Below are 14,568 nucleotides of genomic sequence, written 5' to 3'. Positions count from 1 at the left end.
GAGAGGCCATTCTAGACTTAGTGCTCGGAAACTAGCCGGGGCAGGTATCAGATCTTGTGGTGGGAGAGCATTTTGGTGATAGTGACCACAACTGCCTTACATTCTACATAGCTATGGAGAAGGAGAGGATTAGGCAAAATGGGAGGATATTTAATTGGGGAAGAGGAAACTATGATGCGATTAGACATGAGTTAGGAAGCATGGATGGGGAGCAATTGTTCCATGGCAAAGGCACTATAGACACGTGGAGACTGTTTAAGGAACAGTTGTTGCAAGAAGAGGAAACTATGATGCGATTAGACATGAGTTAGGAAGCATGGATGGGGAGCAATTGTTCCATGGCAAAGGCACTATAGACACGTGGAGACTGTTTAAGGAACAGTTGTTGCAAGTGATGAATAAATATGTCCCTCTGAGACAGGCAAGAAGGGGGAAGATAAAGGAACCTTGGATGACGAGAGCGGTGGAGCTTCTCATCAAAAGGAAAAAGGTGGAGGAAACTAGGGTCAAGCTCAGCTCTACAGGATTACAGGCAGGCAAGGAAGGAGCTTAAAAATGGTCTGAGGAGAGCCAGGAGGGGGCACAAGAAATGCTTGGCAGAACAAATTAGGGAGAACACAAAGGCATTTTACACTTATGTGAGGAATAAGAGAATGGTCAAAGAAAGAGTAGGCGCGATCAAGGATAGCATAGGGAATTTGTGTGTGGAGTCTGAGGAGGTAGGGGAAGCCCTAAATGAGTTTTTTGCTTCTGTCTTTACGAAAGAAACGAACTTTGTAGTGAATGAAACCTTTGAAGAGCAGGTGTGCATGCTGAAATGGATAGAGGTAGAGGAAGCTGGTGTGCTTAAAATTTTGTCAAACATTAAGATTGACAAGTCACCAGGCCCGGACCAGGTTTGTCCTTGGCTGCTTTGGGAAACGAGAAATGCAATTGCTTCGCCACTTGCGAAGATCTTTTCATCCTCGCTCTCCACTGGAGTCGTACCTGAGGACTGGAGAGAGGCAAATGTAATTCCTCTCTTCAAGAAAGGAAATAGGGAAATCCCCAGCAATTACAGACCAGTAAGTCTCACGTCTGTCGTCTGCAAGGTGTTAGAAAGGATTCTGAGGGATAGGATTTGTGACCATCTGGAAGGGCATGGCTTGATTAAATGCAGTCAACATGGCTTTGTGAGGGGCAGGTCATGCCTCACAAAACCTTATCGAGCTCTTTGAGGATATGACTAGAAAAGTTGATGAGGGTCGAGCTGTGAATGTGGTGTATATGGACTTTAGCAAGGCATTTGATAAGGTTCCTCATGGTAGGCTCATTCAGAAGGTCAGGAGGAATGGGATTCAGGGGAACATAGCTGTCTGGATACAGAATTGGCTGGCCAACAGAAGACAGCGAGTGGTAGTAGAAGGAAAATATTCTGCCTGGAAGTCTGTGGTGAGTGGTGTTACACAGGGCTCTGTCCTTGGGCGTCTACTGTTTGTAATTTTTATTAATGACTTGGATGAGGGGATTGAAGGATGGGTCAGCAAGTTTGCAGACAACACAAAGGTTGGAGATGTCGTTGACATTATAGAGGGCTGTTGTAGGCTGCAGCGGGACATTGACAGGATGCAGAGATGGGCTGAGAGGTGGCAGATGGAGTTCAACCTGGATAAATGCGAGGTGATGCATTTTGGAAAGTTGAATTTGAAAGCTGAGTACAGGATTAAGGATAGGATTTCATTGGAGAAAAGGAGGAGGAGAGGGGACCTAATTGAGGTATACAAGGTAATGAGAGGCATAGATTGAGTCGATAGCCAGAGACTATTTCCCAGGGCAGAAATGACTAACACGAGGGGTCATAGTTTTAAGCTGGTTGGAGGAAAGTATAGAGGGGATGTCAGAGGCGGGTTCTTTACACAGAGAGTTGTGAGAGCATGGAATGTGTTGCCAGCAGCAGTTGTGGAGGCAGGGTCATTGGGGACATTTAAGAGACTCCTCGACATACACATGGTCACAGAAATTTGAGAGTGCATACATGAGGATCAGTGTTCGGCACAACATCGTGGACTGAAGGGCCTGTTCTGTGCTGTACTGTTCTATGTTCTATCTATTCAGAGATATTACACACCTCTGAAACAGGTGGGATTTGAAACTAAGCCTCCAGGTGCAGAAGAAGGAGCACTACCACTGCACCACAAGAGGTTGCCCTACAGCCATTCAGTTCAACAGAAATTGGGAATGGGCAAGATGTTGACTTTACTAGCAACATCCACCTTTCATGAAAGAATAAAGAAAACAAAACAGTGCGATTAAAGCTAAAGCAAAACCTATGGGTGGAAAAGGGAATACAAAAAGCAAATAGCAGATCAGCTTCAAGTTACAGACCATGCCAATTCTTTCATTCCATCAAGAGCAATATTGGTATCGGAAAATTTTGAACAAACAGTGTTGCTTGTTTCACTGCCCAGCAGTGGAAGAAGTTGCACCCTATAAAGGGGAACAATGTAAAATAAAGGTAGCAATATTTTTAAAAAATCTTGTAGGATATCAGAAATTTACTGTGAGATCAAAATGGTGATTAGAAGGCAGAAAATGAAAAAGGAAAGAAAAACCAGCAAACTACATGAAAGGGAATAACAAAAACTTTTAAAGTATATATAAATATAAAGTGAAGGTGAAATGAATCAGAGTTGAAGCTAGTTTAATTAATAAAGAAATATTACATTTTGAATTGTTTATTTTACTAATAATGGTGAATGTGAAAACGTAGGACCACTGGAGGAGGATATTGAATTCCTTACCTAAATATTTCTTCCTTCCTTTAAGATGCTCCACAAAACTTACTCATTTTCTAAACATTTAATCATCTACATTACATTGCCCCAAATATGATTTGGTGCCATATTATACCTGATTTACTTCTGTAAAGTTCCTTTGGACATTTTACTACATCAAAACAATTATATAATTACAAGTTGCTGTTAAATATCACACTGTGCATTCTGAAACACATCATAGCCACTCTTGATCTGAAAGAGATTCAGATGCTATTAGAGTGAAAACCTTGAGTGCTGAGCAAAGTTGATAGAAGTGTTTATTAGCTTCCAAAACAATGAAGGGACATGGCGCAAGAATGTTTCAATATAGAGGTTTGATCAGTCATGTAATTCCCTATTTGGAATTGTGATGAAAGTAGAAAACATGATATTTTTCTATTTGCTATTGAACACCCACGTGCTTTTTGAAAGGGAGCTCGGAATTTCACTTTTCGGACAGATCTTTCAGAGTTATCATGTTTGCTGATTGGTCAAATGTTCTTAAACATGCATTGTAACATTGCATGAAGCTTAATCATTTGCCTCTGAAAAGAAAAATGCAGTTAATGTTAAACATAAATTATCATGGTAACTCTGCTGTACAGAAAGGTTAACTCACATAAAGCCTTTTGATGGGAACAGGCTAGGCTATGTATATGCTACCAGCAGCCTTATTCCTGCTTATAGTTCTCTACAAACCTAATTCCCTTCAGGGTTAGAAATTAGTGCTCCCAGTTTGGTCAACAATTAGGTCTATATCATAAAGGTTAGGGTCACTGGACCCGAAACATTAGTTTCTCTTCACAGATGCTGCCAGACCTGCTGAGTTTTTCTAGCAATCTCTATTTTGTTTCTGACTTACAGCATCCATAATTCTTTTGGTTTTTAGAATGAACATTGTGTTTATTTTCACTCTTGCAAAGAAGGTAAATTGAATTTTGTCTAAATAGGTTGGGGTTACTTTCTCTGGAGTGTCAGAAGCTGAGGGGTGATGACAGAGAAGTTTATAAAATTGTGAGGAGTATGGATAAGGAGGAGTACGTTTTTTCTCATTCCCTCGTTGATTACTATTCCCCAACAGCCCACATTGTTGCTGCTGTTATCTATATTGCACACTAACCTGGCTCCTTGACCTTCAGCTCAAATTTGACCTTTGAACTTCCGGCGATGACCGCATAGACTCCGCTGTCAAGGCTGCTCACTGAATGGATGGTGAATAACCAAGCATTTGAATAACCAAGGTCTTTTTCTCAGGTTAGGGGAGTCTAAAACTAGAGGGCAAAGGTTTAAGGTGAGAGGGAAAAGATTTAAAAGAGATCTAAGGACACACACAGCGTGGTGTGTGTAATGAATGAGCTGCCAAAGGAAATGGTTGAGGCTGTACAATCACAATATTTAAAAGCCATCCATATAGGTACACTAATAGGAAGGCTTTAGAGGGATATGGGCCAAATACTGGCAAATGGAACTAGATTAATTTAAGATATCGGGTCAGCATGGACGAGTTGAACCAAAGCGTTTCTATGCTATACAATTCTGTAGGTCTATGACTCTAATACTCTTAGAGGACTCACAACAGAAAGAATTTTCTTCTCTTTCACGTCTGTGTGGCTTAATTTAACAATGGCTTTAATTCCACATCTTTAAGACTTCATACAAACAATCTGAAGCTTCCTCAGTTTCAGGTAACCCTTCAGGGTTTTAATCAAATACTTCTGTTCTGGAACTTTTCCTAAACTCCTTACACTGATGTGAATTTTTGTTAACAGTCTTAAAAACTACCTCCTTTTCTCAGAAGCAACAGATTTACATATCAAGCTTTAGTCAAGATTTCTGCAAACTGTCCCAAAATGAAATTAAAAAGCCATGGGTATTTTCCCTCAGCCAAAGAAAAATTCAGGATTTTAGAAGATGTTTATACGGGACATGGAGGAAACGTTTGAGAGTGTTGTCCACCAAAGGACCGAAAGAAATCATATTTTCAACATCGTGCAGAAATCCTTTCATTACTGATGTATTTAACTGCATTTTTAATTTACATATTTCTACCGACAGAGCAAAATAAGGATGATCCATTAAATAGGTTATTATAAGATAACAAATTAAAGAGCCTGCTCCCAAACAGGAATAAAGAGATACAAGAAGTGATCAAGGTGACACCAAATGTACCTCCTCATCAATAATATGTTCACAGTGCTCAGTGTTGATTCTGCCAGAACCATAGAGGTCCAGGCTTTGCCACCGCCTTGATCCAGAAAATGTATGAAAGCCAAATGACTAAGGCAAGACTAACAGTAGCCTGTTCTGAGGATGGTCACTGGATCCAAATGTTAACTCTGATTTCTTTCCACAGACGCTGCCAGACCTGCTGAGGTTTTCAAGCAATTTCTGTTTTTGATTCTAACAACTATACCTTATTGCAAGGGAATATTTGATGAATAAGGAACGAATGAACATGAACCTGTAATCAGCAGGGTCAAAACGAAAATCTTCCAAGTGGTTAGAATCATACCCAAGATGTGAGAAGATTATTGCGATTGCTGAACCCTTAGTTAATGGTATTAGAATTCCTCCGGCCAATGCTTTAAGCCAAATATTTCTACTATTTCATTATGATTCACCATAAAATCCAAAGTAGATAGTGTTTTAATTATTTTTACAACATTCACCAAGCTTTAATCACCTCCTCTGGACCTTTTATGGTCTTCTGTTGCAATAATCAAGAATCTGAACATCATTCAGGGCAGAGGTATTTGCTTAATCAATATCCATGTCACTGGACTCAATATCCATCTCAATGTCACTAGCATACAATGGCTGGAATATATACAGTTTTCAATGTATTTCAACAGCATCTCCCAAATCCGTTAGCTCTACCACCAAGGAGAACAAAAGTAATAATGGTATAAAAACATTACATTCCTCTCCAAGGCATTTATCCTACTAACTTGAGCATAGTTGTTACTTTTACACAGTTGCCAGCACATTATCCTGGAACTCCCTAAATATTGTGGGAGTACCACCTTTACAAGAGCAGCATAATCTCAACAGGAAGGCACAGCAACACCTTCCAAAGGATCAATAATGAATAGTCTTTCAGTATTTCCTACATCCTAAAAGTGAATAAAACTTACAAATGTATAAAAATAAACAGTAATGCAACCTTTTGTAAATACGCTGTTGAGAAAGTACGTAATCTGCAAATGTATGGAAAGACATTTCCAAAACCTTTAAAATTACAAAGTTATCAATGAATGTGCCCTTAATTTTGAGAAACGTATCAATTTTGCACTGAATTCCGGAAATAAAATGGAAAGACTTTTGTAAAAGGTTAATTAAAACAAAAAGGGTGAAGTATCACACATTATTTCCATGGTTATGGAGAATGAGCTTAACAGCGTTAATGTTAGACACTGTACTTTGTGATTAAAAATGACTTAAATCTTTAAAGAACTAAGATGATAGCATTCAGCACTTGGATTGAAAATAAATATCAGTTACGGGTAAAAACAGAATCACAATATTGATCAACAGTTAATTCATTACTTTAGGGTGTGAGTCAGTTTTAAGAAATACTGCTGCAACAAACCTTCATGTTGATATTTGCTACTTACTATTTGATTGGCTTAGTGAACATGGGTGAGAGTCTATATCTTGAGCAGACTGACAATGTTCAATAACTCTCCAGGAATCCACAAAACTGCTAGCCGTTCCCTCCTGAATTCCCATACTGCTCTTGAAATCATTTTGAGAGTTTCCATCAAAATTTCCACAAAGCCCTGAAAGAGAATAATATCTGTAATAGCAATATCAAGTCTAATCAAGAACAGGTTTTACAATTGTAGGTAAACAAATTAAGGACTATGCAGCATATCAATTACTTTTCCTACAGCTATATTTGGTGTACTTCTGCATATTGCTAATTTAACTAAAAGGTGGGTATCCATTGTGTTACAGGGCAATTGTTATGTTACTAAGGTGTACAATCATAAGGGCTGATATCTCAATGACTAGATGGTCACAATGCAGTGTAGACTGGAGTCACAAGCCACGAACATTTAGAAGTCCTAACATAGCTGACATAGAGGAAATTGCCTCGGTAACTGAACATCCCGATTGGTAAACCCCCACCCCATCTGGAACCCTCTGACGAAAACCATTAAAGTCAGAAAGCCGAAGGTTCAACACCACCCATTCCTCCCACCTCGTCTGACTCAACCCCACCAGACTTCACATCCCACCTCACCACTCATGGAGAGACCACTCATATATATATTCCATCTGCAACAATGGAGAATAGTCTTGTCATAGAGAATTCTAAAGATCGTAACCCTTTGAATAAACATATTTTCCTCATCCCTACTCTAAATGATTGACCCCTTATTCTGAGACTATGACCACAGGTTTTGGAGAACCCAACCAGCTAAAGCAATCTGTGTCTATCCTAGACAGCCACTTCAAATTGTGAATTAGATTACCTCTTATTATTCTGGATGCCATGGAAAATAAACCAAATTTACTAAGTTTCTTACCAACTTTTTCATCCCAGAGCCTAGTTCAATGAATGTTGACTGGACTGCTTCTAATGCAAGCATATTGTTTCTAAAATATGGAGACCAAAACTGGCAAATCTTCAGTCCTTTTCAGTGCTGCACTTGGAAACAGAGATAATTTCATTCAGCAGGAGGGTGACAAAAGAAACCTGCCACCCCTGTCTCCATTCTGATATAGCCCACATCAGGAAAGTCTGTGGTTGGCCTTTTTAATCTATCAATTGAGGCCCTTAAGTGACCAATTAATAACCACTATCGGGCCTCATCCTGGTGGTAGTAATGCAGCTTACATAGCACTGGGTGCAGCAGCTAATGGACTGGTGCAGAGCCAACAACCTATCTCTGAAAATGGACAAAATGAAAGAGATGGTTGCTGACTTCAGGAGAGCACAGAGTGATCACTCTCTGCTGGACATTAACTGCTCCCCCATGGAGATTGTGAACAGCACTAAATTTCTTGGTGTCCACCTGGCGGAGAATCTCACCTGGTCCCTCAATACCAGTTCCATAGCCAAGAAAGCCCAGTAGCATCTCTACTTTCTGCACAGGTTGAAGAAAGCCCACCTCCCAGCCCCCATCCTCACCATATTCTACACAGGGTTCATTGAGAGTACCCTGAGCTGATGCACCACTGCATCGTTCAGGAATTGGACCATCTTGGATCGTAAGACCCTACAACAGACAGGGAGGACAGCTGAGAGGATCATCATGGTCTCTCTTCCCTTTATTACAGGCATGTACACCACATGCTGTACCCAAAGGTTAAGAGCATTGTGGAAGATCCCACACACCCCTCAACCAAACTCTTCTCCCTCCTGCCATGCAGCAGAAGATAATGGAGCATTCGGTCTCTCACAGCCAGACTGTGCAACAGTTTCTTCCCCGGATAGCCATCTGGCTCCTTAATTTTCTTTTTCTTTTTTTATTGATTAGATTATATTAGATTCCCTGCAGCGTGGAAACAGGCCCTTCAGCCCAACAAGTCCACACCGACCTGCCGAAGAGTAGCCCACCCAGACCCATTTCCCTCTGACGAATGCACTGAACACTATGGACAATTTAGCATGGCCAATCCACCTGACCTGCGCATCTTTGGACTGTGGGAGGAAACCAGAGCACCTGGAGGAAACCCACACAGATGCAGGGAGAATGTGCAAACGTCACACAGACAGTCGCTCAAGGCTGGAAACGAACCTGGGACCCTGATGCTGTGAGGCAGCAGTGCAAACCACTGAGCCACCATGTCTTCAGCTCCCTTCAGAGCCAGCTCTCAGAATGAACAGTGTCTGACATTCCTATTTTTTATTTGACAATGATCCAGCTCCCTCAGAGCCAGCATTCAGAGTGAACAGAACCTCTAATACTCCAGTTTTTTTTGAACCTTGAACATTCTTCTTTATTTTCTCCCCCCACAATTCCGCCTAACAGTGGCAGCGCTTATTTTTCCCCAGCACCCATGTTGTGTATGGAGGTGTAAGACACAGTGGATAAACAACAAGCGCATAAAACTTTATTCATGTTCCACCTCCAGGAAGAAAGGAAATACCCGAATGGCCAGTGACAAGCATCAAAGGGCAATGCTGCGTGATCAAAAAATGAAAACTCTTTGCATGACTTTGAATTGCTGCTATAGCAATGTTTCATTAATTATCATTCTTTTATTACACTGTAATTTGTACACCACTGTCCCTATTGTCTTCACGTGTTACTGTGCTGTCTTGTGTATTTTGCACTTAATACGCACTTTATGCCACCCTGTGTATGATTGTGTAGTTTGTGCTGTCTTGGTCCTGGAGGAATGCTGTCTCGTTTTTACTGTATCAGTTGTATGTGGTGGAAATGACAAATAAAGCTACTCTTGACTTGACTCTTGTATAATAAGTAAACCTGCACAGGATGATTATCGTCTCTGCAGGTGAGGCATCCCTCTTTCAAAGTGACTCAGTGCCTAACCAAGGAATCTCATACTGAGGTAGACAGATTATGTTATAAAATAATCTCAGGAGAAGCAGGTACAGATTAACTATCATTTATTTGCCAATGCATTGAGATAGCACCACCCCTGAGAAGAAAATCATCGTTCATCCACTGTTTCTGCAGCTATCTCAGAACCCTCATTTTAAGGCCATCAGGTCTGATAGATTTGTTGGATTTCAGTCCCTGAGTTTAGTCTCTATTCAAATGAACTACCTTAACTTCTTCACTCTTTGTAGCCTGTAGGTCACATTTTATTTCTGGATTGCAACATGTATCTTCTGGTGTGAAGACAGGCGCAATGACCCAAATCCTCCACTATCCAGATTATCAAATATGAAACAAAAGTTGAGATATGTGTCAGGACCACAAAAATCCTGACTTGTACATATCCACTGAATTGCCCAGGATTATTACATTTCTGATTTCACTGTCCCAAACCATCCACAGAAGTCTCCATCATTGGATTTGGTGTTAGAGATTTGGGTCAGTTGTACAGGACTTGCCTGAACATTTACCTTGGAAATGTTATGCTAGTTGACACTTGGGCTAACTCACCAATTATCCAGGGTAACTAAACTCAGCATCAGAACTGGCCCTCCAATCACCTCCTACTTGACATGACCAAATGCCCACCCACCATCCCCCAATACCTTCTCTTACCCTCAACTGGACTTTCACCAGGGCAACAAATGGGGCATACTTTTTTTTTAAATACTTGGCAGTCTCTCTCTGTGGATTTTTGCACTGATTCATGGATGCTTGAGGCAGGATAGATGTTCCAACTCAAATGTCATGAAAGAGTCAGGTAGCAGAAAGCTTGTTAAATACACGTAGTGGTCAATGCTGACCAGAAGATCCAAACCAAAATATCTATTCAATTGCTCTGCCATTTCCTCATTCCCCATTGGTGGTCTCTGCTGCTAAGGGACTAACATTTACTTGGGCTACTTTCCCTTTCTCATGCTCAAAAAAGATCTTGCAATCTTGGTACCATATACCATATTATTGTACAGGTGCAGTAAACTGCCACTGCAAATATATAAAGTAGTCAAACTACAACATCAACTTTCAGTCATGCTGATTTGACACGAGTGCTGCCATTTTAAAACACAATGTTTTCAAGGGTAATCCCAAGGATGAGTAATAAATGTTGGTCCAGACAATGATGGCTACATTTCATGAATAAATTAAAAGAGATAATGTGCTGTCTCAATCTCATAAAGATGATCATGTACCCAGCATCAGAATTATAAAACAGATTATTAAATACTTACCAATTACTTTCTGGTTAAATTTTTAAGTTTTTTGATTATTAAAAACTTCCCCTTGAATACAGCATGACTTCGACAAAGAGCAGCTTGAAAGACAAGCTGCTAGTAAGAGAAGGAAGATGTGAAAAAGGGCTCTCAAGAGAAGACCATATCCTTTAAGGAACAAATCTCTTTTCTAATCCTTAGAAAAGATCACATTCTTTGTCTGTGTTTCATCAAGACATCCTCGCTAAATTATATAATCCTCTATAGCCAAAATTCAAGCTCAGAGCAAACCTAAGACCGCACAACCAGTTGCTTTAAAGGTGGTTCTCACAACAAACCTTTGTGTATATGGATTCTTTCAGGCTAGAGCTGGAGATATTTGCAACAGCTCAGATTTTACTGTTGAGTCCAGCTCACAAAGACTCTTTATTAATAGGTTAATACATTTAATTCTCATTTGCCAGAAAGCAACAACAAAAGTGAATACACGGGCTCACTAAGATTGCAGACTTCTCTATGGTGCAGGATGCCTAATGTACAAAATACATAGTGTAGATAATACGTTAACTCTACCTAATCTGAAAATGAAACGGACATTACTCCCTCAATGTCTAATTATAATGTAGATTGTGAATTTTGCAGTTCAGTGCCCTGTATCCAAGAGTCACACTGTCAATCCATCAACCATCCCTCTGTCACTGATCATCACGATATCTACTTGGCTGTGATGCTTAAATTAAAGACAATGTAAAGTTAATTTTTCAATTCAATCCAAAATTAATATTTCAATTCAATTCATGAATTGGGTGCAATCAATAGACAAAGAGTCTGGAAGATATAGAAGGGAAGGTAGGCAAATTTCAAAGAATTTCAGAGAATGGGGGCAGTGTTAGACTTAATTCTCAGGAGCTTGGCGAGCAGTAGAAGTTTAGCGGATAGGTACTTTTGTCATGGGCGGCACAGTGGCTCAGTGGTTAGCACTGCTGCCTCACAGCGCCAGGGACCCAGGTTCGATTCCAGCCTCAAGTGACTATCTACGTGGAGCTTGCACATTCTCCTATGGGTTTCCTCCGGCTGCTCTAGTTTCCTCCCACAGTCCAAAGATGTGCAGGTTAGGTGAATTGGCCATGCTAAATTGCCCATAGAGTGCAGGGATGTGTAGACTAGGTGCATTAGTCAGGGGAAATGTACAGTAATAGGGATAGGGGAATGGGTCTGAGTGGAATACTCTTCGGAGAGTCGGCATGGACTTGCTGGGCCCAATGGCCTGTATCCACACGTAGGGATTCTATGATTCATAGCCACTACAACTCTAAGATATCTATGGATTGGATGATGTTGGACCAGAAATAAAGGTTCTGAATCAAGGAAAGGCAGATTTTAATTTATAATGACCAAAGCGGATTGGAAGCAGTAACTCGCAGGCAAGTCTACATCAGAACAATGGGAGTCATTTAAGAAAGAGATGATAAGACAGAGCCAACATGTTCGTGTAAAGGTGAGATTGAGAGCAAACAAGTCTAGGGAATCCTGGATGCTGAAGAATGTACAGGATTGATAAAGAAACAAAGGGGAGTACATGGTAAATACAGACAACAAAAATTAATAGATACTTTAGAGAAGATCAAAAATACAGAGGTTAAAAAAGGAAAATCCAAAGGCATTTTAAAATACATTAGAGGTAAGAGGATAACCAGGGAAAGACAGGAGCCTATTAGGGACCAAAGTAATAATCTACATGCGCCAGAAGACTTAGATACAGTTTTAAACAATTAATTTGTATCTGCACTCTGTATTGAGACAACTGATGTGTGTGTAGAAGTCATGGAAGGCAATAGTGATAGACTTGAACAAATTCGCATTGAGAGAGAGGATGTATTAGTTAGTTTTAATTGGCTTAAAACTGGATAAAGTCCCAGTCACAGATGAGAGGTATCCTAGACTATTGTGGGAAGAAAGTGAGGAGGTTGCAGGGATATTAACATTCAAATCCTCTCTTGACACTGGAGAGGTACCAGAGGAATTGTAGGCAGCTAATACAGTATTATTATTAGAGAAGGGTGCTCAGAATCAATAGGGTAGTAAAAGTCTAACATCACAAGATGCTAGGAAACTTCAGAAAAATTTCCAAAGAACAGAATTCACCTTCAATTGGAGATGCAAGAATTAACAGGGCATAGTCAGCATTGCTTTGTCTGAGAGAGATCACGACTGAAAAATTTGACTGAGGGTTTGAGGAGGTGACAAGGATGAAGGTATTACAGTTGATGTTGTCTACATGGACTGTTGAAAGTCTTTTGACAAGGTGTGGTATGGAAGACGGTCAGAGCCTTTGGGATCCTGGGCAAATTAGCAGTGGTAGGAGTCAGCAGGTGCTGGTTCAAAGCTGTTTTTGTAGGTTGCATTGTCCAGCAGTATATTGCAAGGTTTCGTGCTGGGTCCCTACCAATGTAAACTAATGGTTTGCACACAACGTAGGAAGTTTTATTGGTAATTTCACAGATGATACTAAAATTGATGGTGTGGTCAATAACGAGGAGAAAAGCTTTTGACTATCAGAAGATACAAACAGGCTGGTCAGATAGGCAAGAAGATGGAGTTTAATCCAAATGCTAGTGCATTTTGGGAGGATTAAGAAAGCAAGGGAATGCTTGATAAATGATAGGACCTTGGGTAGTACAGAGGATTGGAGGAATCTTGCTATGCATGTACACAGATCCCTGTATACAACAAAACAGGTGGTTAGGCATATGGAATATCTGTTTTTACTAATTGAGGCATAGAACACAGGATTTTACTGAATATACTGAAATCAGGACAGCAAAAAGGGAGCATGAGACAGCCTTGGCTAAGAAGATTAGGATAAATGCAAATAGGTTCTTTGAGTATATTAAAGGAAAACAAATAACTAGAGCGAGAATAGGACCCCTCAAGGACCAAAATGGACATGTGCAGAACAGCTCATGATGGGCGAGGTCCTCATTGAATACTAGGGACAAACCATTTCACAGTAGAGGCGGTGTTGGACATATTAGAATGTATGAAGGTGGATTAATCTACGAGTCCTCCTTGCTTTTTCCAGCACCAAACATTTTGACTCTGACTCTTCAGCATCTGTAGTCCTTACTTTCTCCCAAATATATCCAAGAACCCTGCAAGAGGCTACAGAAGAAATTGCGGGGCCCTGGCTGATATTTTTGCATCATCGTTTGTCACAGGGGAGGTCCCGGAAGAGTGGAGGGTAGCGAATATGGTGCCCTTATTCAAGGAAGGCTGCAAAGAAAAACCTGGGAACTACAGACCACTAAGCCGAACATCTGTGGTAGATAAATTACTTGAGAAGATTCTGAGAGACAAGATATACTTGCATTTGAAAAAAAGTGCTTGATCAGGAGTAATCAGCAAGGCTTTGTGCATGGGAGAAGTGACCAGGAAGGTTGATGAGGGCAGGGCAATAGACATAGTCTATATGGATTTCAGTAAGGCCTTTGGATAAGGCTCCACATGATAGACTGCCCTGGAAGATTAAATCGTATGGAATCCAGGAAGTTGGCAAATTGGATACACAATTGACTTGATGGTAGGAAGCAGAGGGCAACAATGAAAGGATACTTGTTGGACTGGAGGCCTGTGACTAGTGGAGTGCCTCAGGTGTTGGTGCTGAGTGGAACAAAGGGACCTTGGAGTTCAGGTGCACGGCTCTCTGAAAGTGGATCTACAGATAGATTCAGCAGTGAAGAAGGTACACTCCACTCATTGAATCAGGGCATTGACTACAGAAGTTGAGAATTTATGTTGGTGTTGTACTGGACACTGGTGAGGCCACACTTAGAACATAGAACATAGAACAGTACAGCACAGAACAGGCCCTTCAGCCCACGATGTTGTGCCGACCACTGATCCTGATGTATGCACCTTCAAATTTCTGTGACCATATGCATGTCCAGTAGTCTCTTAAATGTCCCCAATGACCTTGCTTCCACAACT

General features: G+C 40.7%; 1 protein-coding gene across 1 annotated transcript in view; it reads right to left on the bottom strand.

Moving 5' to 3' along the window:
- LOC122558125 (mucin-6-like) overlaps positions 1-14,568 on the bottom strand; it is a gene marked incomplete at its 3' end in the record, with an annotated part of 278,951 nt that overhangs the window by 151,997 nt on the left and 112,386 nt on the right. The window contains exons 12-13 of the mRNA XM_043706443.1: positions 7,834-8,020; positions 6,410-6,574 (exon numbers count right to left, since the gene is read on the bottom strand). Coding sequence (XP_043562378.1) covers positions 6,410-6,574; positions 7,834-8,020 — 352 coding nt within the window. The remainder of the gene's footprint in view (positions 1-6,409; positions 6,575-7,833; positions 8,021-14,568) is intronic.

The sequence above is a fragment of the Chiloscyllium plagiosum genome, chromosome 16 (genome assembly GCF_004010195.1).
Source record: "Chiloscyllium plagiosum isolate BGI_BamShark_2017 chromosome 16, ASM401019v2, whole genome shotgun sequence".
NCBI classification, from domain to species: domain Eukaryota; kingdom Metazoa; phylum Chordata; class Chondrichthyes; order Orectolobiformes; family Hemiscylliidae; genus Chiloscyllium; species Chiloscyllium plagiosum.
This window is presented reverse-complemented; position numbering and strand designations above follow the sequence as displayed.